Source organism: Helianthus annuus, chromosome 14, assembly GCF_002127325.2.
Source record: "Helianthus annuus cultivar XRQ/B chromosome 14, HanXRQr2.0-SUNRISE, whole genome shotgun sequence".
NCBI classification, from domain to species: Eukaryota; Viridiplantae; Streptophyta; class Magnoliopsida; order Asterales; family Asteraceae; genus Helianthus; species Helianthus annuus.
Window position 1 is genome coordinate 11,362,714 of NC_035446.2, and position 27,588 is coordinate 11,390,301.

At 36.0% G+C, this 27,588-nt stretch overlaps 1 protein-coding gene across 1 annotated transcript; it reads right to left on the reverse strand.

The window, feature by feature from the left end:
• Window positions 1-19,930: 19,930 nt before the first annotated feature.
• LOC110908076 (enoyl-CoA hydratase 2, peroxisomal) lies at window positions 19,931-26,946 on the reverse strand. Its single transcript, XM_022152981.2, has 13 exons — window positions 26,893-26,946; window positions 26,523-26,571; window positions 26,377-26,444; window positions 25,038-25,060; window positions 24,825-24,930; window positions 24,154-24,224; window positions 23,996-24,068; window positions 23,572-23,611; window positions 23,061-23,133; window positions 21,924-22,071; window positions 21,686-21,756; window positions 20,485-20,658; window positions 19,931-20,233 (listed from the first exon to the last, which is right to left on the reverse strand). The coding sequence occupies exons 3-13, from the start codon at window positions 26,431-26,433 to the stop codon at window positions 20,143-20,145; spliced, it is 927 nt and encodes a 308-aa protein (XP_022008673.1). The 5' UTR covers window positions 26,434-26,444; window positions 26,523-26,571; window positions 26,893-26,946; the 3' UTR covers window positions 19,931-20,142.
• Between the last annotated feature and the right edge of the window lie 642 nt (window positions 26,947-27,588).

Consider the following 27,588-nt stretch of genomic DNA (forward strand, 5'->3'; position numbering starts at 1 on the left):
TAAAAACAACTTCGTTGTTCCCGACATTACCTTCAACTCTACCGAAGACTTGGGCGATAGTCGTCCCTGTGTCGATTGTGCCGTGAAGGACTCTCCATCGACTTCGTTCGGTGCATACAGAGACCTGAGCAATTCGGCATACACCTTCTTTAACGAGAGTCCGGGAAAGGGTTGGACTTATCCACCTACATTTAGCATAGGAATCACCCTCACCGACAACCTCTTGCGTTCTCGTCTTAATCTAGAACAATTAAGGTATCTTAGGCACTTCGGGGTTGTTCCATCCAGTAAGGAACCGCCCGATCTGGATAAATTCCTTAAAAAATAAGAAAACTCCATTAGACAGCTTCTAGACACGGGGCCGTGTCCAGGTCAACACGCCCCCGTGTCCACCAAAAGATTCCTTTCTGATTTTCATCAGAATACGGACAAAATGTGTCAGGATTCTGTCTGCACACGGGGCCTTGTCCAACCGACACGGGACCGTGTGCAGCGTGCGGTCGTTTTCTATAAATGCAGCAAGATTCCTGCTCATTTGGACCACTCCAAAGACAAAGATTTGCTGGGATTTTCACTCATACCATCCAAGGTATATTCTAAAGAAGGTTCTCAATAACCATCTTGTCTTTTCCACTTTTGTTCATTGCCTTCTTCTTCAATTTTCACTCAATACCTCCATTAAAACTTGAAATCTCCATGATTCCAAGTTTTATTGTAATGTTTGTAAGGTTATTATTCAAGGAATCTTGTTTAAAATGAGTTATACAACTTTGTTTTAAATTATTTATGCTTAAAAGTACCTTATAAATTGAAAAAATAATAATTTAAAACTCCAAGATTCCTTGCTCTAAAAACCTGCAAACGGCTGAACACGGGGCCGTGTCCGAGGTACTGTTCCATAAAAATTGAACTCTTTTCGGTCTGTTTTCTCAGAGTGGCGAGCAGAACTAGCGGAACATCTTCGTCGCAATCAAGGAACAACCGGCAGGGGAGGAGGTCATCAACGGTAGAGGACTCTCTTGTAAACTATGTTTACGCTTTAAGAGAAGCTATTGATGAAATGACAGGGGTGGAAGAAGCATTGGTCGACCGTATCAATCACTTAACGGTGGGACTAGAAGGGTGTCTTCGAGAGGTCAACCTTTTGCACCAAAGGTTGAACATTCTCACCTCTCCTCCTTTGGTACCAATAATCACCCAAAGGACATGGAACGTGGTGCCTGAAGTCATTATACCAGCCGAATGGTACACCATACACCCGGGACCTCCTCGCGATATACTACAAGGGGTTCCGATTGGTGTCACTCCCCATCCATAAGATGTTGAAGAAAATGAAGCCGCCTTCTTCCTCCCGAGAGAGATAGAAGAATGGCTTTAACAGCATCTAGGGAACACCCCTCGGCCCGTAGTTCTACCAAGCTTCTAGATACCGGAAAATCATTTCCGGAATTTTGGTTCTTAATGTAAAAGTAGAGCTCCTTAGAATGATTTTATGTATCACTTGACCTATCTAGTTTAGGACCTTTAACTTTTCTTTTTCTTCTTTGTTTTTAATTTTCTAGGATTATTATGTATTTCTCTCTATTTTAATGAATGATGGTTTTAATTATTTTGGTGCTTGGATGATGTTGTAAAGGATAAAACACACTTGAGATGGTGAAGGATAACAAGGGAAACTTGCACCAGCACCCCATGCACAAACACAGGGCCATCCGACAAAATTTTCTTCATTACAGCAAGTTCAGCACGGGCCGTGCTCAGCCAACACGGCCCCGTGCTGCACAATCTGCAGAAAATGTCCAGTTCAGGTAACTGGACACGGGGCGTGCTCACTGAACACCCCCCCCCCCCCCCCGTGCCCAGGCTTCTGTTTCTTTTTACAAACTTTTGTTACTGGCGATCTGAACACGGGGCCGTGCCTGGACACCACGGGGTCGTGTCCAGACGCCCAGTAACATAAATTTTTGCTTTTTCGCACCTTTTTACACATTCAATCAACCTAAAAACTTATTTTTGGGACACATTGAGGACAATGTGTAATTTAAGTGTGAGGGGGATGCTAAAACCTTGAATCTTGCGAGTCCTAATTAACAAACCTTACCCAAAACTCTATTGGGACCGCTAATCACCCCAAATTTTTTTCAAAAAAAAAATTCATTTTTTTTACTTGTCTGGGTTTAATTTGGGAAGTTCAAATTCTAAAAAGGTTATATTTTTACAAATTTACAACCGATAGCGTCGTGATAAAAAGAACCAACATAAGAAAATTATGAAACGGCATGACAAATTTAGTTAAAATTTGATTATATATACTTGATCACATAAAAACCCATTCCCACAAAAAGTGAGTTTTGAGCCTTTATTGAGCATATAAATACATATCTTTAAACTTAATGCTCATTTTTCGTTTCTTGTGTGAATAGCCGTTTGGTTCTTACGACTCTAGAACTTGCCACGACGATACATTCCTGGTCCTTACCAACTTAAACCCGAGTAAGTAAATGATGGAGGCATTAGGACTAACCCTTTTTATTTCTACACCATTATTTTTCTTTTTTTTTTCTACCACCTACCCAAAATCCCCCTAGTTAACCCCTTTGAGCCTAAACCTTTTCATTTCTTAACCCAAAATAAACACACTTTTACCCACCAAAACCTTTTTATTTTTAACCATTTGTTTTAGTAACAAGCTCGGTTTTTCTTATAGCTTCCTTGTCGAAAAAAAAAATAATGATGATGAAGCCAAAAGAAATAAACAAACAAGTTTATCAAAAAATAATGATGATGAAGCAAAGGCAAAGAATAAGGTTAAGATTAAGAGGAATGCCAAGGCAGGATCTTCTTACCAAGAAAAGAAAGAAGAACTACTTGACCGGTTAAACGAAACTCTGTCTCTTAAGCAACAAGCGATTGGTTATTGGAGAGTTCATATGACAAACTAATTGGAATTTAAATAGAAAAAAATACTTTACATCCCGACTGCTCACATGGACCCAGTTCAAAAAGCCCGACATGACACTGAGTGTGCTAGGATTAAGGCAAAGTATAACACGGATTAATCGAGAGTAGTTTATGTTTATTTTTAAAATGTTTGTTTTTAAATCTAGTTTACTTTTATTTTTAGGTAATGCAGTTTTGATGTTTTTATGTTTTTTTATTTTATTTAAACTACTTATATTAATTATCTAATCATTTAATTTTTTTAATACATTTTAATAATTTAAGTAAGTGAACTTAAAGAAAAAATGGGTAAACTTAAATAAAAAATAGGTGATGATGTGGAAAATATAAGGATATGTAAGGATGTTTGTATGGTTGGAAATGAAATTGGTGGTTTTTAAGGATTTTTAAGGATATGATGTGTCAGCTGATTAGGCAGCTAAAGGCGCCTAAGGGCGCCGTTTGCATTGGAGATAGTCTTATAAATTAGGGATGAGATTTTTTACCGGAATACCGGTACCGTACAGACCATCGATAGTCTTATAAACCAGTATTAGTACCGAATTTTACTAAGGAATTTCAAGAGGTTTTTTTGGCAACTAATTAATTTATCCTTCAATTTATATTTTAAATAATGGTAGATGAGTTAACTTTGGTGATGTATTTTTCTTATAAACCAGTTGAATATTTGTTTACAATCTTTTTAGTTAGAGTTAACTGCCAAAATTGTCCCTAAGGTTTGGGTAGTTTTGCCATTTTCGTCCAAAATGACACTTTTGTACCAAATTGCCCCCAACGTTTGTAACTTTTTGCCATTTTCATCCAAACCACTAACTTAGTTTATTTTTTCTGTTAAGTTGAGGATATTTGGATGAAACTGGCAAATATAAAACCACAAGGACAATTTTGACAATTTACTCAAACTCTTTTAAATTTCTTTTATTTAATTAATTTTGTTACATATATAATAAAAAAGAATATACATGCAATTTTTATATGAAAAAAATAATAGCTTTGTCAAATAATTTTTATAAATTTTCATCCAACCACTAACTAAGTTAAATTTTTCTATTAAGGCGAAGGATGTTTATAAACTAAGACAAAAATTAATTTCTAATCTTTTACATAGATCAGTTTTATAAAAGTAAAATCTACTTAAACCTCTAAATTTTATAAAATTAAAATGCTGGTGACCTTATTGAAAAAGGTCAAATAAAAAAATCTTATCATATGTACCAAGTTTGCAATTCATCTTCTACTCTTTTAAATTCGCTCCTAAGGAAAAACAGAAGCCAGTGCCCCCTCCCCCTCTATCAAACAACGTATCGTTATCAAACTTTAAAATTACCCACCAAATTGTAATTATAATGTTATGAACCAAAAGTTTCTTTACTCAAACCACTGAGAATAAGTATTAGTTAGTTGCCCTCATAATCTTAAGTAAATAAATTTTTTATTTCTACCAACATATTTCCTAGGTGCTCAACACATTAAAAAAATATGTAACGGTTTGCAATTTTTTTCTATCTCTACAACTGATAAATACAAAAAGTTGTAATCGATTGTTATGTGTTGTACATCAATGACGTTTTCTCTTTATAAAACTGATTTATATAAAAAAGCTGTAAATTAATTTTTGTCTTAATTTATAAAATTTAAAACATCCTTCACCTTAACAGAAAAAATAAACTGAGTTAGTGATTTGGATGAAAATTTATAAAAATTATGTGACAAAACTGTTAATTTTTTTCTAAAAACTCCATGTATATTCTTTTTTATTATATATGTAAGAAAAATAATTAAATAAAAGAAATTAAAAAGGGTTTGAGTAAATTACCAAAATCATTCCTGTGGTTTTATATTTGCCAGTTTCATCCAAATATTCTCAACTTAACAGAAAAAATAAACTAAGTTAGTGGTTTGGATGAAAATGGCAAAAAGTTACAAACATTGGGGGCAATTTAGTACAAAAGTGTCATTTTGGACGAAAATGGCAAACATGCCCAAACCTCAGAGACGATTTTGGCAATTAACTCTTTTAGTTATTTATTGTTTTTATAAAATAAAGATATAAGTGTTTGAATAGTTTGTGAAATGAAGAATAGGTGGATACTGGATAGTAGTTGCTTGATTGAGTCGATTGATTAAAACAAATTATGCATATGTGCCAGATTATGTTGTACTCGTTCATTATTTTTCATTATATTTTACTTTTCCATTTACATTTGAATTCCAAACCGATATCCCATTTACACGATTTTTTCTTCTAAGTTGTTCATGGCATAATTATAAAAAGTAAAAAAGCATGGCCCAAGTGTACTCATTCATGGCATCTTCTAGTATGATAATTTAAACTTACTTGCAATACAATGGTTCGTATCCATCGATAATGGATATTAGGTAAAACAATGGAAAACACCAAAGCGGGACAAATGCGGTAAAGTACCGAAAAACCGACCGAACCGATATATTTGGTACAGTATTCGGTATCCACTTTTCCTCAATTTTGGTATCGGTACCGGTACCGGTACGGTACCAGTATGATATCGATCTCATCCCTATTATAAATTGTGTCACAAACCAAATGATTCGATTTATTGAATAAGGCAATACAAGAACAATCCACTAAAATTAGACAGATGTAACAAAGGCAAAAATATAATTCGATAGGATCAAGACCAGACTATTCAATACATAATTTAATCCAGAAGCTGAATCATCAAGTGATTGATGGTCGATCGAACAACGACGAACGATGATGATGGGGACGAGCAGGGAGCTCCAATTTATAGCACACGTTTAGAACAATAATCGCTTCGTGATAGCAAGGAAGGAGCATTTACACAGCTTACTATGATCGAGATTTAGGAAAGACAGCCAGTTAACTGATTTAAGTTTCCTTTTATCCCTTGAAGTCCAACAATTTACCTAAGATAGCTTAAAAGGATAAATAACCAAAATGGGCATGGTGGTCATGGCGCTGACGTGGATGGTCATGGTGGTCATGACCACACCTTATAGCCTTAGACCATCTCTAATGCAAGATTGAGATTCTTGCAAAGAATTTTTTCACATCATCTCCTTATTCACTCTTTTTCTTTCTTCATTTAAAAACTCACTACCATCGGCGGAACCAGAGGGGGGTCAGAGGGGTCCGTTGACCCCCCTGGGCGATCAGAGTTCCATTAGTATGCTACCTCCCATCGGTTTTTTTTTTTTTTTTTGTTAAACGGAAAAGATTGTCAAAGGCAAAATTATCGGATTAGATCTGGTCATCATTTCCAATCAAAGATTTGCTAGCTATTCGCCAGCCTGTTTCAAGCACCAACCATTCAATATGTTTCCGTGTATAGTTTTTTGTTTGGTGTATAAATAGGCCTCTTGTTTTTCATTGTAATACACAACAATCAATACAAGCTTTTTTAATAAAGTTTTCATGGTATCAGAGCGGTGTTTCTGATCCTTGGAAACACTTTGCTCATCATCTACTTATCTCAAACCAAAAATCTCAAGGAAAATCAAAACCACAAAACAAAGTTACAAAACAAACCTCTTCATCTCCGGCGTTCCGCTACAAAACAACCCGTTGATAAACCCATCTCCGGCGAACCACCGGAAAACTCCGTTGCAACCAACCTCACCTCCATCTCGAGTCACACTAACAACACCCCATAAATCTCCATCAGAAATCACCTACTTAAACCACCATCCTCCGCCGTCACTAAACCACAACATCAAAATTTTCCAAACCCACCATCCTCTGATCACGTATTCTAGCAATCACCACCAGGTCCGCCACTTCCCAAACCAGCAAACCTGCGCGACCACCACTCTCACCGTGCGCGACCACCACACACCGTCGAACCACCCTTGGTGCCTTCACTCCTGTACGGGACCAGTAGGGTTGAGCTTGAGATGAAGAAGAAGAAGAAGAAGAAAGAGAGAGTGTTTTGTGGGAGGCGGCTGTTGAACAATATTAGGGCTGCTCTTGGTTTTCATAGAGAGAGACATCTGGTTGTCTTGAAAAGAGTGAAGATAAAGAAATGAAAAGGTAGGGAACACGGGTAGAAACAGAGAAAAGAAAAAAAGAAATGGGAAATGCAAATACAGTACAGAACTATTACAAAAAAAAATAAATCTTGGATTTTCGATTGTGAGGCAACCGACACCATGACATATGAAATTTCTGATTTGGTGTCAACATCCAAACCGGGAAAAACGCATATTCAAACTGCGAACGGAGAGGTTATACGTGCAGAATGAGGGGGAACAATTGAAATCTCCCCAACATTAAAACTCTCAAATTGCCTTTATGTTCCATCATTGTCACATAAATTACTATCAATCAGTCATGTGACAAAAGAACTAAATTGTATAGTGCTAATGCATCCCACTTTTTGTATCTTACAGGATATCAGGACGGGGACGATTATTGGACGTGGAACTGAGCGTCAGGGGTTGTACTACGTGGATGAGGTGGCTCAACAAGGTACTGTGATGCTGGCTCATGGAACTACAAACCGGGAAGCATGGTTATGGCATAGGCGTCTCGGACATCCATCTTCTGGGTATCTACATCTTTTATTCCCTAAACTTTTTTCTCCTCGTGATAAAATAAATTGTGAAACTTGTTTTCTTGCTAAAAGCCATCGACAACCTTTCAAGCCAAATAATACAAGAGTTAATGTGTCTTTCTCATTAATTCACTCTGATGTATGGGGCCCGTCCCCTATTACGGGGGGCAAGGCTTTCGTTATTTCTTGCTATTCATAGATGATTGTACCCGTATGACGTGGGTTTATTTCTTGAAACACAAGTCTGAAGTTTTTGAAAAATTTACTATATTCCATACTATGATTCACACACAATTTCAAAAAGAAATTCAAATTCTTCGATCCGATAATGGGGGGGAATTCGTTAATGCATCCATAAAACAGTTTTGTCAAACCAAAGGAATAATTCGCCAAACCACCTGTCCACATACTCCTGAACAAAATGGAGTCGCCGAGCGCAAAAACCGTATAATTCTTGAGATGACTCGGGCCTTCCTAATCGAATCCGAAGTCCCTAAATTTTATTGGCCCGAAGCAGTTGCTTCTTCTGTATACCTCATAAATCAACTTCCTACAAAAATTCTTGAACTAAAAACCCCCATACAAGCCCTATAAAAATTTACCGAGATCCCTCCTCCTCTTACTCTTGAACCACGAATTTTTGGCTGCTCAACCTTTGTTCACATACCAAAACCAATCGAACAAAACTTGACCCGTGTGCCGAGAAATGTGTGTTTGTAGGCTATGGAGTTAATAAAAAAGGTTATCGTTGTTATAACCCAAAAACACGTCACACACACACTACTATGAACCTTGACTTTCTTGAAACAGAATACTTCTATAACACCCAACCCAGTGGTCAGGGGGAGAACGAACACATAGACACACTGGGTTGGCTGACTCGATTCCCATCGTCTGAGGAAGCCAAAGGAGATCACAGTACCAAAGGAGAATCACCGCCTGACACAAACATACAACCAACTGAGCACAGTGTCACTGAAGAAAATCCCTCCAACCTGATGCCCGAGGTAAGTAATAATGAGATTCCTGAAAATTCTGATGTTTCCCCTAATCATTATGAATCTGAGCACACAGAACAGGAGCAAGCTGAACAAAGTTCTCCTGCTTTCCCTAATCATAGTGATGATGAACACATAGAACCAGTGACAACAGCAGAGCACATTGAACCAAGGGAAGCACCAGAACGATATGTGTTGCCACCAAGGGCAAATAGGGGAGTTCCTCCCAAGCGATATTCCCCAGAGAAGGAATCTCGAAACTCAAATTATCCGGTAGCCAACATTGTCAGGGGGAGCCTGTCTCAGGAAGCTAAAGCGTTTGTTTCCTCATTATATTCTGAACATACTCCAACAAATGTAAAACAAGCCTAAGAATCTGAGAACTGGAAAAAGCAATGAGAACAGAAATGGAGGCCCTGATGAAAAATGATACATGGGAAAAGTGTACTCTTCCTCCAGGAAAGAAACCCGTGGGATGTCGCTGGGTTTTTACAGTGAAGTACAAGTCAGATGGAACCATTGAGAGGTACAAAGCCCGACTGGTAGCTAAAGGATATACTCAAACATACGGGATCGACTACTTGGAAACCTTCTCACCAGTAGCCAAAATTAAGACTATCAGCGTCCTCTTCTCAATAGTTGCAAACGAAAATTGGCCACTTCATTAGTTTGACGTAAAAAACGCTTTTCTGCATGGAGAATTAACAGAAGAAGTTTACATGGAAGCTCCTCCTGCTTTTGCAACAGATTTCAAGACAGGTGAAGTATGTCGGTTAAAAAATCCCTTTATGGTCTAAAGCAATCTCCCCGAGCGTGGTTTGGTAGATTTACACTCGCAATGAAAGGATATGGATTCAAACAAAGCAACTCGGACCACACTTTGTTCATCAAACAAAGAGGAAGACTTGTAACATGTCTAATTGTATATGTTGATGATATGATCATTACAGGGAATGACAAAGAAGAGATGACAAAATTAAAGGAGAGCTTGTTCCAAGAATTCGAAATGAAAGATTTGGGAAGACTTAAGTATTTTCTTGGAATTGAAGTACTAAGATCCAAACGAGGAATCTTTATTTGCCAGAAAAAATACATCCTAGATATGTTAGCCGAAACGGGAATGATCGATTGCAAACCAGCAGATACACCAATGATGGTGAATCATAAACTTCAAATGGAGGAAGGAGCAAAACTAGTCGAAAGAGAGAGATATCAATGGCTAGTAGGAAAACTGATATACCTGTCACACACACGACCTGACATAGCTTATGCAGTAAGTGTTGTTATCCAGTTTATGCACCAGCCTCAAATAGCACACATGGAAGCAGTATGTAGAATCATGAGATATCTCAAAGGTACAATTGGCCATGGAGTCCTCTTTAAATCAAACGGACATCTAAAAATTCAAGGGTACACTAATGCAGACTGGGCTAGAGATAAGGGGATCGAAGATCAACATCAGGGTACTTCACCCTAGTCGGAGGAAATCTAGTTACCTGGAGAAGCAAGAAGCAAAAGGTGGTTGCTCTATCCAGTGCAGAAGCTGAATTTCGAGGAATAGCACGAGGCTTGACAGAAATACTATGGATACGGAAGCTTCTAGCTGAAGTCGGTTTTCCTCCGACAGAACCAACTAGAATCATGTGTGACAACAAAGCAGCTATTCAAATCTCAGAAAATCCGGTTCAGCATGATCGTACAAAGCATGTAGAAGTAGATAGACACTTCATTAAAGAAAAGCTAGAATCAGGGATACTTGAACTACCTTTTGTGCGGTCTGAAGATCAATTAGCAGATATCCTAACAAAGGCGGTTAATGAGAGGATATTCAGCAAATGCCTAAACAAGTTAAGTATTGGAGATCCCACTACTTAACTTGAGGGGTGTAGGATCGTTGTTGAACCCGAATGAGTCAATCAGAAGAGTTGTTTATCCAATTCAAAGGCGGAATCAATGAATCAGATGCTCAAACTAATTATAATGCTTCTTTGATTGATTTTAACAATGTTTACAACCTGAAAGCAAATTGGCAGCACTTCGTTACAAGTTCCAGAAGTTGCCAAATGAACAACACAATGCCCTATTTATAGTTGAAACAGGTTCGCTTATATGGACGTTCATATGAGCGGACCTACTTGCTAGATAGGTCCGCTTTTATAGACAATGTCCATATAAGCGGATCTACTTGCTAAACCACCAACTTTCGTTTCTCGAACCTCGTGCACTGGATATCCTATCCTATCCTATTCTATTACATGGTACAAGACGAAGTCAATAGACGTAATGCACTAACAGACTCCCCCTCGGATATTGACGAAGTCTTCAGTGATTAATCTCTGTTATGCCATCTCTTCGGTCTTGATCATTTTGCCATCTCATTCAGATTGTAACAATGTAAGCATCCATCATTCTTTCTCTTTGATCAGCTTCTAACTTTGACTCTTTTACCAGGATCTCATCACTGGTTTTATCATCAACAGCTTCATCATCAGCAGGCTCCCCCTCTCGTCAAGCTTCCGTGCTTCTAGGGATCGACACCTAGCTTTTCAGCTACAAGCTCATCCTAACTTTCAGCTTGTCTTCAGACTCCCCCTCAGACTTTGCTTTCGGGATCGTAATCTGGTATCTTTCTTATCCTGCAATCACTCAAACACTATATAAGAAACAACATTTTAAAACCATCAATCAAATTCCCTAATCCACTCCCCCTATCAACATACTTTATAGATATGGCAGCATTAAAGAATCCAACTCCCTCACAGTTTATCATCCAAGTTCAACTTAATTACCTTGGAGATATCACAAACTGTTTTTGAAATTTTTATTTTTAATTATCAAGTTTCAAATTAATGAACTTGTTTTATTTTTAGAAACACAATCAGCTTACTCAGATTTTAAAACTTAGCATGTCAGACATCGGTTGTCGAAAATAAAACAGAAATCAAAATCTTTTTGTATTTTCTGAAAATATAAAGCAGTAACGAAATATTTACAGACAATATTTTTGTTTTGAGCATGCGTTAGAGAATCATATCAGTTTTAACAAGTCACAAGTACCGATGAGCGTAATTTCACTTTAAGAATTAAACAATTCACCTCGATTGTCGATATACTGATCCATCTTAAATTTTCATACAAACTTCAACTGATTCAGGATACGATTTAGATGTCTTTTGAACTTAAACTCATTCATGTGTCCCACCTCTTGAATATACTCCCGTATCCAGAATCCCAGATATTCAGTCTTACAGGTGAGTATACCACAAATGATATCTGTAAGGGGTTAAATGCGAGGGCCGTGAGAGCTCAGGTCGATACACCGTATACGCAGAGAGATGACGGCTTCGACTTTTCGGTGTGTCCCCTTTAGAGGATCTTTTAGTTACAACAGCAGCGACTATCAATTTTATTGTTTCATCAGCTTGCTGAGGGCGATGCTGTGTTTCAAGCAATTGCAGAAAGTATTATTCGGGGACTAGGTCAGTACTTCCATACAGCAGAAGTACCGGAATAATACCCCAGATATCACTGAGTATAAAGACCTAGTATCTCAGAATATGGAACCTTTCAAACGAGATTTCAGGGGTTACCTATATATCCAAGTAGTGTTCCCCATGAAATAAGCAAGTGTTTGAATTTAGGTTTATATCCCGAAATAGTTTACTAAGTGTATAAAAACCTATCGACATATCATCAGTGAGACTGTTTAACGCTTATTAATTCTTTACAATTCTTTAGCATACCGTAACTGTCTACTGATGTACTATCATTTCCTCTTTTTACACAAAACTCAAATTTTTGAATTTTATCATGTTTTTGGCTTTTTCAAATTTTCTAATGTTTTTTGTATTTTCTTACAAATTTTTCTCCCCCTAAAATGCAAAATCATTAAAAGAAATTTGACAACACGATACTGATAGCTTTGTCTCGCCATCCATGTTCTGCTAATCGTGCACTGAATTATACTAAAAGCAGTAATTACCCCCATGATTTACAACACATTGATTTTTACAGTTTGAAAACCGTTTTTCAATCTGATGAATGTAATCATGTTTGTTCAGCCGTGAGGGCTTCGGCGTATTCAATCAATATTTATTCTAACAAAAACTAAAACATAACATATTTTTGGTTTTTAATTTTTCAAGTTTTTAGGGTAAATATTGTTTATTTATGTACAAACAACACTCAAACTAAAACTCCCTGTTCAACCAAACCAGGGTCCTGCAACCTCTTCCTGTGCCAGGCTGCTCCAACTATCATTCTCACAATCTTCAGCTTCGTTGAGCACCTGCACATGCAAACTTTATCAATCATTTGAACAATTTAGCCCAGGTCTGTTGGACCTTAGGCATTCCAACACAATAATTTTCATTCAATTTTGGAAATTCTTTGTCATTTAAAACTTTTTCAGCTTTGATTTCAACTTTTTCATCTTTTATCGACATCACTTGTTTCTTAGCACTCTATACTTGACCATTTGGAGTACCTCTTTTGTAAAAATTTGTCTCTTTTTGAACCTTTTGATTTTGAACAACATTTTTAGGTTTCCAAAACTCTTGAGGTTTTGTCATATCAACAGATGTTCTCCAACTCTGTGTTGTTCTGAATCTGGGTGTGTGAGAATTCCAGGTCTGTCTTGAATCGAACCTATTTGGGTTTGATTTCCAATTTTGATTTGAAGCAAACTTGTTTGTAAGGTACCTCCAAGTTTGTCTCGAATCAAATCTGGTTGACCTTGGTTTCACACTCTCAGATTTCTGTTTTTCAACATCAACATGCTTTGGATTTTGACACTTTCGTGCAACATGTCCAATTTGATCACATTTAAAGCACACTTTCTCTGAAACATCCTTAGCCTGTTGTTGTTTCTTTTTCATAGCATCAAACTCGTCATTAGACTGTTGTCCAAATTTGAGTTTTTCCTCTTCTTTCAAACTTTTCCCTTGAACAAAATTCATCTTTTGTTGCAAATTTTGTTGTTTACTTTTATTCCAATTTTGTTTCCTTTTATAACCCAAACCAGCCTTCATGTTTTTCTTCTTAGAACCAGGTTTGTTATAAAAAGATTTATGACCTTTACCAGCAAACTTTGAAATTTCCGACTTCTCAATCTCAACCATTTTGAAAACTTTATCGACCTTTTCTGAAATCACATTCTGAATCGGGAATACAACATCTAAGAATAGTTTGTCCGATCCAATCATGGTATAGACCAATCCCTTTGAATCATCATCCAAATTTTTCTCAGATTTTGTGTTTTTCAGATATCCATCATAAAGATTTCCTTCATCTTCATCCTGTGATTCAGACTTACCTTTTGTAGACTCTTCTTTCAAAACACTATCAACCACCTTACTTACCACCTCTGAATCATCAGCATCATCAGATTTGGTGTAAGTCACATCGATACTTTCAGGTAATTGGTCAGCTATGTTCAAACCCTTTGCCACCTTTTCCTCATCATAAAAAGTATAATTGTTTCTCAATGGTGGTGGTACCTGATGAAATTCTGAACCAATACCCTTTTTGCAATTATTAGTATCTTTGTCATCTGGTATGATGTTAAAAATGCGCTCGAGAATGTACGAAGAATTATGATAACTTTGAAGTTTTGTAACAATCTTTTCTTTTTCAGCCAAGACTTGTTTAAGATTAGCAATTTCATCAACACACTTGTTCAATTCAATTTGCTTTTCTTTAAACTTTCTTTCATACATTTCTTTGGTTGTTAAAGTTTCAGACAGTCTTTGATCAAAACTTTTGACTTGGCTCTTCAAAGTATCATAAGCTTCTTGTACTCTCTGACTCGACCATTTTAAAGAATCATATTGTTTTTGTAACTCTAGAAACTTTGATTCTTTCTCAACACAATCAACACATTTTGCGGCACATTTTTCTTTCAAAATCTTATTTTCTTCTTCAAGATCATGACATTTCTGTGTTAACTTCTCAACTTTTAATTTTAAAACTTCTTCTGTTTCAATTCTTTCTTTACATTTCATTTTTAAAACATTTTCAAGTTTGTTCATTTCATTATCTTTTGTTTTTATCAGTTCATCTTTATCAATACAAGCTCTACATGTTTCCATGCATTTCTTGCATTGTTCAATTGATGTTAAGATTTTAGAATCAGAATTTACCTCAGTGATTGACACCTCGGCGTGCTCAGCTGCCTCTGTCTGTTTCAGCTCTTGTATCTTCTCGTTATCAGCACCATCATCACTAACAATCTTCACCTTCTCAATCTTTTCTTCAATCTCTTTCAGCACCAGTTCTTCTTTCTTCTTCTGTTCTTCCTCAGCTTTTTGATCCTCTTCAACAGCAAGCTTTGCGACAGTCTTCACTTCTTCAATCATCTTTCTCAATTCTTCTTCTTTTCTCTTCTTCATTTCTACCACCTTCGGTAGACTTGCTTCAAAAACCTCCTTTAACTTGTTCATCAAATCTGGCAGATAACTTTTATCAGAAAGCCTTCTTGTGTTGAAAGTACCCTCACTTGGAAACAAATTGGTTACAGCATCAAAATCCACTTTTGACGGATCAACTACTGGATTACCCTGTGGATCCATGTAACACTCCAACTCTTCATTCCATCTCTTGGCTCTTTGTGCTTCTTGAAATGGTTCATTCAACTTGCTAATCTCCCATCTCGCACTGTCTCTTCGCCACCAAGTATCATGATCATCATTTGCAACAAATGCATATCCAACTGCATCTTTTTCTGGGCAAACTTAACTCCAGTCGTAACCTTCATCGTCATATATAACTGCAAGAGCCCTTGATTTTTCTTCTGGCTGTTTCAATCTTGGTGGCTCAGACTTGTTCTGATGGTAAATCGCTTTCTTGTAATAATCTTCGTTGAACGGATTCTCAGAATCATCAGCAGCATACGCATTTCTGCACTCGCGCTTGAAGTGACCTTTTTGTTTGCATTTGAAGCATGTCACTTTGGATTTATCAAATCCCAGTTTGGTAGTTGGTCCACCAATTGATTTCCTCCCCGTGATCTCCATGAACCGCTGTGCCCGACAAACCGCATTGGCTATGCACCATCTTATATCCATTAGTTCCATCTCCTCGGGGTCTAATTGATCATAATCTTCTTTCGTCAAGTTGGTATTATCAATCTTCCCTGCAACGAGGCTTTCATACGATTCAAGTACAGATGCCAAGAAAACCATCTGTTGTTTCGCCGATTCTTCGCTGAAGTTCTGCCCATTCTTCAAATCAACTGCGATATTACACTGGAATAGATTCTTTGAAGCAGATTGGTCTGAGGTGTTTGAAGAAGATCCACTGTGAAAACCACTGTGAAGACTTTCATTGTTCACTGAATTTGAACTTTCTGCAGAAAACGTTGTTTTTGGAGATCCAGCCTGTGGTGCATTTCCTCTGTAGTAAAGTTCCACATTCTGCTGATAAGCTGGACTGTTGACTTTGGATCTTTTTATCTCCAACTCATGGCTTTCAAGCCTTTCAATCAGCAAATCCACTTTTAAATCATCTGGCTTGATTGTATTTTTCAGCATTAGAGCGAAGTATTGCCACTCTTGATCATTGGGCAATGAATCAAACAATTTATCCACCATCTCTTCTTCAGAATATTTGATTTCATGTCTGGCTAGCTCCATTTTCAGATGTCCAAATCTCTCGATCATTTTACAAACAGATTCATTTTTCATACAACTGAATAAATCAAACTCTTTACGCAACAATTTCTTTTTGTTTTTGACAATTTCATTACTTCCTACACACTTTCTCTCTAACGCTTCCCACAATCTCTTTGAAGTTTTTTCTTGTTCAAGTAACGAGAGAATATCCTCTCTCACTGACTGTTTGATCAACGTTATCATTTTATATTCAGCCACAACATTTTTTATATCTTTTTCAGTAAAATCTTTTTCTTCTATTAACTCTCCTCCTTCTTTCTCTAGTGCTTTATATTCACTTACTAATTTTAACCAGCTTTCAGGAGCGAAAGCTTTTACCCAACCCTCAAATCTGTTTTTCCACCAGTTATAGTCTTCAACTTTCATTAGCTTTGGTGGCTTCTGCTGACTTCCGTACATGTTCTCAAACTTCAAATTCTCCAAAATCTCTCTTGAATATTCTTTCAACTCAGATCTTCTATCTGTCAATTCGGAAGTAAAAGCGTTGTAAAATGTGTTGTAGAACTCCTCACCATTGCTTGACATCTTTAATCACCTGAAAGTCAATGACCTGAAAGCAAACAAACAAACTTAATCAGTTTAAACAATATCAAGTAATCTGAAATATACTGACACTTGGTTGTCGTGAAATGATCTTGACGCGAAAATGTTCACTTTCAAGCGAAATATGACACACGGGCGAAATCAGATCGTACTAAAAAGTGAAACCCAAGTTGACTAATGAGCAAACCCCTATTGGACTGATAAGCGGATCCCCTATTGGACCAAAAAGCGGAACCTCTATTGGACTAATAAGCGGAACTGCCTTGGACAAATAAGCAAAACTGGTTTGACTTATGAGCGGAACTCCGATGTATGTATAAGCGAACCTCTTCACTGTCCTGAAAAGCGAAACTAACAGGTCCGTTCGAGCGGAACCTCAATTGTTCGAATAAGCGGATCTATAATGTCCGTTCGAGCGGATCTACTTCAAGTTCGAATGAGCGGATCTACCAAGATATTTCGAGCGGATCTAGGTATTTTCGAGCGGAACTACTCAGAATGTGACCCAATAAGCGGACTTCTAGAGCGGATCTAGGTATTTTCGAGCGAACCTATCGATGTCCGTAAAAGCGGAACTATATTTTAACCATTTTTCACCATGTTTTAGTCCGAATTTTAACCTGAAACTTTCAAGGGTTTGTTATTATCCACTAATACACATTCTGTGAAAAATTTGGCCGATTTTAACCGTGGAAACTTGTCCAAATCGAAAAAGAAGGTGTAGAAGACAGAAAACAGATCCAATTGAGGTAAACTCTTCCTCCTGAGCTCTGATACCACTTGTAGGATCGTTGTTGAACTCGAATGAGTCAATCAGAAGAGTTGTTTATCCAATTCAAAGGCGGAATCAATGAATCAGACGCTCAAACTAATTATAATGCTTCTTTGATTTATTTTAACAATGTTTACAACCTGAAAGCAAATTGGCAGCACTTCGTTACAAGTTCCAGAAGTTGCCAAATAAACAACACAATGCCCTATTTATAGTTGAAACAGGTTCGCTTATATGGACGTTCATATGAGCGGACCTACTTGCTAGATAGGTTCGCTTTTATGGACAATGTCCATATAAGCGGATCTACTTGCTAAACCACCAACTTTCGTTTCTCGAACCTCGTGCACTGAATATCCTATCCTATCCTATTCTATTACATGATACAAGACGAAGTCAATAGACGTAATGCACTAACAAGGGGGAGTGTTAAATGGAAAAGATTGTCAAAGGCAAAATTATAGGATCAGATCTGGTCATCATTTCCAATCAAAGATTTGCTAGCTATTCGCCAGCCTGTTTCCAGCACCAACCATTCAATATGTTTCTGTGTATAGTTTTTTGTTTGGTGTATAAATAGGCCTCTTGTTTTTCATTGTAATACACAACAATCAATACAAACTTTTTCAATAAAGTTTTCATTTTGAGTGAATTTCAAGGATTGTCCTTTATCTTTATACTCATTTTCAGGCGATGTCCTTTATGTTCAAAATTGAAGAGTTTTGTCCTTTATGTTTTCATATCATACACGTTTTGTCCTTTAGGCCTAACTCAGTTAGTTTTTCTAAGTTAAATTTGGTCATGTGCTTTGCACATGGTGGCATTTTTGTCAATTCAAAGGTTGCAGAAGCTTTGAGTTGTAAATCTGTCGTTGAACTTACCTTTGAATTGACAAAAATGCCCTCAGGTGCAAAGCACATAACCAAATTTAACTGAAAAAACTAACTGGGTTAGGCCTAAAGGACAAAACATGTATGATATGAAAACATAAAGGACAAAACTCGTCAATTTTGAACATAAAGGACAACGCCTGAAAATGGGTATAAAGATAAAGGACAATCCTTGAAATTCACTCTTTCATTTTTATATATAACTTGACCCTTCAAATCGTGAACACTAGAGTAGCCATAGTGAAGAAAGAAGAGTAAAAACATAACTGGTTTTTTTTCCGGTGAGAAACTGCGGCTACTGAAGTAATATCGTGGTGGACTGTGTAAAAGATGAATGTGAAGAAGATGACTAGTTTTTGTATTTATTTTGATTTTAACCTAAAAGTAAATAATATTTTATTATTATTGTTATGTTTGCTTTTCCAAGACCAGTGTCAGTAAGTTTAAAAAGTCTTTTATATATTGTACATCAACTAAACTTATTTAATTGCTAAATATATAAATATTGAAAAGATCATGAGACGAATTTTAGTTTCTTTTTTTTCCAGTTTATTTGATTTAAGTTTTAAAAAGTATTTCCGTTTTTATGTTATATTTATAATTTTTTTCATGCTATTTGCCTCTAAATTTAACTTTATTTGTTTCTTATATACAAGATTGTTGTACATATTTATTGGTGTATCCCTACTGAAAATTTTGTTTTTACTTATCAATTTAACTTTGTTAATATACAAAAGCTTCATTTACCAACAAATAGCCATTTTAAGCTTCTTGTACATTGTTTTGATCAATAAAAAAGTTAACTGGTATATGTTTGAAATGTGAAAACAATATGACTACTGCGACCCCCAAATAAAAAGTTCTGGTTCCGCCACTGCTCACTACTCACAAACCTCATTCTCTCTTGCAAATGCATGCACTTAGCCAAGAACATTTCTACCCTCTCTCTACTCTCTCTCTCTCTCTCCTCTAACTCATTATCCATATCACAAATGCACCTCAAATGCATTGCATTGGGTTTTGTCTTGGTAATGTAATAAATAAGAGAAAGACGTCATAATACAAACACAATGACGTATACTAGTTCGGTGGATGTTTACAAAACCACCGTGCATCCACTTCTTGGTCTTGAACCAAGAGTTGTGCTCAATTATATTTCTTTCTAAAATTGTAGAGATCATGTCTACACAATCTTCTCTCTAATTTGGTAGAGATCACATTGACTTCTCCATTCTTTTACAAAAACTTTGGTTGGTCCAAAGGTTTATTTGATTTTATCAAAATTATAAAAATTATTGATTTGTTTAATGTTCGACTTCAATGCATTCATATATGCATTTGCCTCGTTGCATTGCATTGGGGTTGTAGTGAAACTTGCTCCGTGGTTCCATTGTTTTGCAAGTGCACTTGACTTTGAGATGTATCTTGAAAGATTGATGATGGTTTGGTCGTTAAGCGGATCTAATTATCATTACAAAAAAATATTGCAACAGTAACAATTAAATTACTTGAATATGTAATGGTTTATTTTAGAAGGTTATAAACAAAGAACTTTTACTTCCAACCAGTTTACCAGATGACCTGTTTGTTTAACTCGTCCCTCTTTATAATTCGACCCGTTTAGGAAACATATGACCCAAATCGACTGAATGCAACATGATTATAGATAACATATGTTCAAAATAATAATACATTCACAACATCATACACGAATTTTAAGCATCTATTAAACTTCTTACCCGGCTTCACAAGAACTCAGAGAGACGAAGATCTTAACTGATTGAGGTCCACGAATCCAGCCAGCACTGCTCTGTTTCGTTCTTTGACCTTCGTCTGATACAAAACTCTGCAAGTTTCGATTCTTAATTAATTAAAACCGAACAAGTAAAGGCAGCAATATCAACTCGTTTACCTCATAATATGGATATGGGTTATAAATTATTTCTAACGAGTCAAAAGGGTCCAATATAAATTAGCAAAATAAACTGATCAAACATGTTAAAAGTTGCCTAAAGTATATTTAAATGCTTACAAACTCGTAAATCACATTAAAGTATATTTGCCACCTCTAATAGATTGAAAGAATATATAATATACCTCAAGCCTTGAAGCCACATCTCGGTTATTAACGTTTCACCAGGGTAAACATGCAACAGAAACCGACCCGAAATGGCTTTGACAAGATTTGCATCTCCATTGCAGATGGTTTTGATGATAGCCCTGACAGCAAAGCCTAGGGTGCACAGCCCGTGAAGTATCGGACGTGAAAACCTTCACATAAGTAGTAGTTGGTTTAAATATTAGGTTCAAGAAATAGCTCATCAAATAGAGCAAAATGAATATACAAAAGTGATGTTGCAGTTTCATGGATAGTTAGGTACAGTGCATATCTGCTTTTTCTTAAACAGTGTTGTAACAGAATTACTCATTCGATATGCATTACACTTTCACTTTATCAAACCCACCTAAAAAAATATTAATTACCAAGAACTGATGAATCAATAAAAACAAATTAGCTAAAAGAAACAGGTCGAAGTCATCAAACGGGTCGAAAGTCACACATAGAGGTGTTCAAAAAGCTCACAGCTTGCGGCTCGCTCGAAAAAAGCTCGGCTCAAAAGAGCTAGGCCTGGCTCGGCTCCCGAGCCGGCTCGAATTATTTTATTTAATATTAGACTGATTTTGATTTTAAATGTATTAAAATAAAAAAATATGTGGGATGGGGTTGAAGTGTTAACATTTAAGTTTAATTAACCAATAACAAAAAAAAATGGGAAAATTAACAAAAAATATACAAATAGTAGTTTTAATATGCCTTTTGGTCTTTAAAATATTAGTAAAATTAAAATAATAATACAGATAGATATATGTGTATTTTTTATTTTATGTTATCAATAATTGTAACAAAAATTAAAAAAAGATAACGAGCCGGCTCGATTTGGCTCGAGCTGGCTTGAACATTTTAGGAGCCGAGCTCGACTTTTCTGCTCGATAAAATAAACGAGTCGAGCTCGAGCTCAACCTGTCTCGGCTCGACACAGCTTGATTACAGCCCTAGTCACACGAGGTGTATACGAATTCTTACAAACTCTTGATTTCTTTGTTTAAAAATATGATATATTAATTTAATTGTATACTTACTGCATTAGTTATTTTTTATGTTTCAAAAAATTTGATAGAAAAGTGTTGGCCGAACCAGACCCGTTTTGAGTGACCCCTAACCCAAACCGCCTATTTGTCACCTCTAAAATAAACAAAATTCTCAAAAATGAAACATCTCAGCAGCCAACGAACATACCCTGCCACTTCTGCAATCTTAGGATCTGAATGCAAAGGGTTGTAATCACCCGAGAGCCTGTAAAGCAACGCCTGCACGGTATCATAACGATTTAGCATCAACTTAAATAGTTATAATTACCTAAAGGATCCACGAGATTGCTTTATGTTATCTTTGTTAAAGGGTATCTTTAGACATATAGCAAATAGTCAAGCATTTTATTAAACTATACGTCAAGTCAAATTTCGGCTTTACAAACCTGTGCGGGCTGAGTACATTCCTCGTGTACTACAAAGGGTTGAGTCTTGGGAGTTTTTGAAGATGTTTGATCCCTCGGATACTTGGTGAAAGAATACGGTTGAGATGATTTTGAAAAGCCGCCAGCACCCCTCAAATATACAGTTGTTCTGTTTTCAAATAAAAATAGTTGAATAAATAAACAGTTACTTTTCTTTTCAGTATCAAATAATTTAACCTAAGTATCATTAGAATAATATAATGTTACAAGAATAATCTAATAATTTTTTTATAAATCAACTTGACTTTTATACATTTTGAATACACTGTGGGTGACTTTTGACCCTTCATCCATTTTCATTTCCGATAAATTTTCTTTGGAGTAAAGTACACAGATGGTCCCTATCATCATCATCATATTCAGTAAATCCCACCAATAGCAAAGCTAAGGTAGGTCTGAGGAGGGTAAGATGTAGACAGCATTACCTCTACCCGTTAGGAATAGAGAGGCTGATTCCAGTGAGACCCCCGGCTCGATAGTAGTTTTGCATCAAGCCTTGGACATAAGGCACATAATACTCAGCAATTAAGACAAAGGCCGATTAGTGCATGTACTCCCTTGTCTTTCGGCTATCAACGCCACCACATGATGCATGATTAACCATCCCCTCTTTTAACGTTATTTTCACAAAATTAGTAAAATAACGTTAAAATTAGTGCACTTTCACTTTTGCACCCCGAGCGCCCACACATATATACATTATATGCGCATACCGGCAGCGGGGCGTGACAGATGGTCCCTATGGTTTACCAAAATTTTGGATTTGGTCCCTTGCTTTCCAAAAGTACATGGATGGTCCCTGTGGTTTGCACTTTGTAACGTATGTAGTCTCTAGCCAAAAAATCTAAAGGTTTAAGCAGGTCCAAGTTACAGACTAAATTTGTTACAAAGTGCAAACCACACGGACCATCCATGTACTTTTGGAAAAAGTTGGGGACTAAATGTGTTACGAAGTGCAAACCACAGGGACCATCCATGTACTTTTGGAAAGCTAGGGACCAAATCCAAAACTTGTTAAACCACAGGGACCATTCATGTACTTTAACAATAAATGGGTCAAACTTGCCACTTCAATGACCGTCATTCACATGTATTAACCTGTTCATGCATAATGGCTCGCCAGTCTCTTTTTCATAACTTACAACTTCAATCTCAAGAATTGCAGCTTTACCTATAAAAAACAAATACCAGAGTAATTCTTGCTGATCAAGTTATAGCTTTATTTATGACCTTAGAAGTAAAAAACCGTTCATATTCTTGTTACTCTTAACTACTTTTATCAAGGGTTATTTCTAAAATAAGATAACCAACTTAAGTCCACTTTCGATTCGGGTTATTAATTTTGTTTGCCCCATAAAAACATTCAAACTTCCAATTCAATGTACTCTTTGACCTTGACAGCACGTAACTGATTTCAAAGCGCCATATCAAAAAAGTCAGCATGGTAAAAGGTATGAGCACGACACATCATCTGCCATGTCAGCATATTGCCTTTGGTCACCATTACTTTAAATCAAAATTTTTGAAAGTTTTTAAGGTTTTATCGAAATTTTGAAAGTTTTGACTTTTGAGGAATAAATTTTCCGGATTCTAAAAAGCTCGACCAAACCTTTATCATGCAATCCAACAATGCTTGATTTGTTCTGCATCTGCAAGTGTAAGAACAATAAAAGAAGTCAGCAGCAAAAAACAATGCGGCTGCAATAAATCAACTATTATTTGCTGGTGACAATTCTAAACCATTGATGTTCAAAATGGGTCCGTTTTGAGTAGCATTTTACTGCTGAAGGGTCAAACTAACAAAATTTAAAAATTTAGCTAAAAAGGGAACAGGTCAAGCATGTAATAAAAGTTGTCCGTGGCATACTAAAACTTAAGTGTTCCCAACTTCCTAACTTGTTTTAATAAAAAAAAATGAACCATTTATTTTGATGACGATTGCTCTAGGCATATTTGATACATTTGTTATTTGTAAAATTAAGATAAGTTGTCGGAACGTCAAATCAACCTGAAATTGTGAAACGCATTCTTACCAAACAATTTGTAGGTAAAGGCTTGTAGATCTCAATATATTGTTGTCCATGTAAAAGAAGCCGTGGATCAAACCTGAAGAATTTATAAACAAATTTGAAATCTTACTAACAAAAAAGTCTTGATCAGTTAGAGCCAGTAATACAGTTCGGTCACTTACGCAAATCCTGGCAACTGGCTTAGTTGCGAAGTAAGCCCAATGGAAAATAAAGCAGCAAATGTTGGAAATACCTAGAAAGGATCATGTGGCTCAAAAAAGTTTAAACCATGTCATTAGCAAAAAAATTAAAAATAAAATACATTAGAGTTAATTACTGTTTTCGTCCCTGTGGTTTGTCAAAAATCACTATTTCAGTCCATTAGTTTAAAATTTACGATTTCAGTCCCTGTGCTTTCACTTTCGTAACCATTTCAGTCCACCTTGTAACCATTTCAGTCCCTGTACTTTACAGAATAATGGATTGAAATGGTTACAAAAGTGAAACCACAGGGACTGAAATGGTTACGAAAGTGAAATCATAAGGACTGAAATCGCAATTTTTAAACTAATGGACTGAAATAGTGATTTTTGACAAACCACAGGGACAAAAACAGTAATTAACTCAAACATATTGCTTATGTGCATACACCGTTGTTTCCTAAATCATAATATTATATATAACCTTTGTAATCATATCTGACACTGTATTTATTTGTTTAGAAAATAAGATTCATCCAATTTGTAGCACCTTGATGGTATGCTATAAGTATAGGTTTGGTAAGGTGATAGTAACATTTGTGGAAGATTTTTTTTTTTTTTTATTAAAGAGAGATTTATCTAATTTGTAGCACCTTGATGGATTGTTGGCCATCTTCATGGTACACATATTTGAGCTCCTTATCATCTAATGCATCTTTCGCACATGCTCCAATTCCAAGGGCGTATAGTGCGACATCTCTGTTTTAGATAAAGGGGAGAAATTGATGTGTGAAAGAGTAGTTACAAACCAGCTTCTTGAAAGTGTCAAACAGAACAAAATAATACGATATACATCTAAATCCTACCTTTCACTGTAGGTGTGAGTCACCTGCAACAAAATAGAATGAAATCAAATTAAACCGATCATGGTCAAATATAATATACTGGTTCAATCACATCATTCAACCTATACTTATATGATCAGTGTGATAAGAAAAATTATTGGCTAAAAAAAATGTATGATTAAACTTTATAGGACAGAAACCATGACATAGTCACATGGCATAATGCATATCTGCAAGTTCCAATTTTAAACATAATATCCAACATCTTTGACATTTTCTAACTAGTTTTGTTGTAACTAGTTATTTGACCTTAAATAATCAGGTAATCATGAGAAGAAACCGGCCACCCCCACCCGTAGCTCAAAAGTGACTTAGCGATTAGTTAAACACCGTTAAAACTCACAGCCAAAAACCCCTAGTTTAACATGACTATACTCTATGACTACATGATGTATACATTTAAAACTGGAAAATTAACACATCTGATTTAATTTTCCAAAGTCAAATATGAATCAATCCATTTAGGCTAAATTAAAGATTATGACATGTAATCAATTCATTTAATTTCCAAACTCATATATGAAGTCAGGACATTAATATATATATATATATATATATATATATAGAGAGAGAGAGAGAGGCTGGTTATTGTACAAATTGCCTTAACGTACGCTACGTACGAGATTCGGTATCAACATGCGAAATTTGATTTATAACATGCGACTTTCATTTTTTTTACATGAGATTTCACTTTTTTTAAGTACATGCGATTTTGAGTTTTTTTTTGGAACATGCGATTTCCCTTTTTTTATGTACATACGATTTTCAGTTTTTTTGGAACGTGCGATTTTCATTTTTTTGTAACATAACGTGCGATTTGCCACTGCGTACGCTTCGTATGTTAATGCATATTGTACGATACACTTTTTCTATATACACACACACTGAATGCCAGTACTGTACTGGTACCGCTGCAACGCGCGGGGTAAAATGCTAAAGTTATCATACAGTCCACAAAATTCAATAAAGTTGCTTTTTTTTCTTCTTTTACAACTATATCGCGCGATACGGCAGGGTAAAATACTAGTTTAGGTTCAATTGAAGAATATGACATGTATGAATCCATTTAATTTCCCTAAACTTAAGTATGAAATCAATCCATTTAATTTCTAAAGTCAAATAGCAGCTTTTTTTCTATAAATCTCAGTTCATAATTGATAATTCTATAGTAGAAATAAATCAGTAACAATATATCCAACTAATTTCAAACAGACACTGATTCCATATCATTACAACAGCCAAAAATCATACTAATTGAAATACAACAGATAACAGAAATGAATCAGTAACAATAAGTTACCTGTGGAAATTTGTGATTGATTACGAGCTCTGGATTCATAACGGAATCGTCACTCATGATCGCTATACCTGATGATCGAAAAAATTACAAATTAGAAGTTAGAGATATAAATCGAAATTAACAATTGCGAAACTCAGAGAACTGACCAGAAGTAAGGTGTTGTTTTGAATTTTGTTTGACCTAACTGAAGAAGAGCTTAGGGGGTGTTTGGCCTAGTTTTTATTTTTTGGCTTATTATATTTTAAACTAGCTTATAGCTTATTTTCTATCATTTGATAAGCTTTTTTTAATGTGTTTGTATTAGCTTATAGCTTATTTATATCATTTGCCCTTACACAAAGAAGGTTTCTTCAAATAAGCTAAAAAACCATCATCAAATAAGCTTATTCAAATTAGCTTATATAAGCTAATAAGCATAAGCTTAAAAAGCTAAACCAAACATCAAATTAAGCTTATTTTGTAAAAAAAGCTAAAAAAAGCTATAAGCTTTGTTAAAAAAGCTAGGCCAGACACCCCCTTAGTTGCGTGGGGAAGGGGTATTTATGTATGTATGGGTACGCAGATCGAAGTTGAAGATGAAGGCTGTGTTCCCGAGTTAAAAATCCCTCTCCATCCCTCCCCTCCCCTCCATGTCTTTCCAAATTGGAAAGACTATTATCAGGCAAAAAAAACCCCATTTTCCCTCCCCTCCCCTCCCCTCCCCTCCCCCTATTAAGTGGATCTCTGGAAAGACTATTATCAGGACTTTTGGGGGAGTTAAATATGAACTAGTTTTTTGGGGGTTTTTTTTTTTTCAAAAGGTTGGTGATCGAAAAAATATTTAGGTTAAATTACACTTTTCGTCCTTTATGTTTGTACTAGATTGCAACAGATAGCCTTTAACTTCAATAATTACAGTCACAATCCTTTATTTGCAAAACCCGTTACACTTTACGTCCTTTAGTACTAACGGGATTAAAATTTTCAGTTAAGTTTATTCACTTAAGGGTATTTTAGTCAATTCATGTTTATATCTAAATGTTTAATAAATAAAACAAAATAATTGCATATACCCTTCTCTTCCCAATTTCTTAACCCTAAAATCTTAACCACCACATCTTTGCCACCACCACATCCTGCCGCCACCACCCCTAACCGTTTTGGATTCTCCTCATCGAAAACCGATTGTATGAAACGACACCCTTTTTGCTCTTTAGCAAACACACACACACA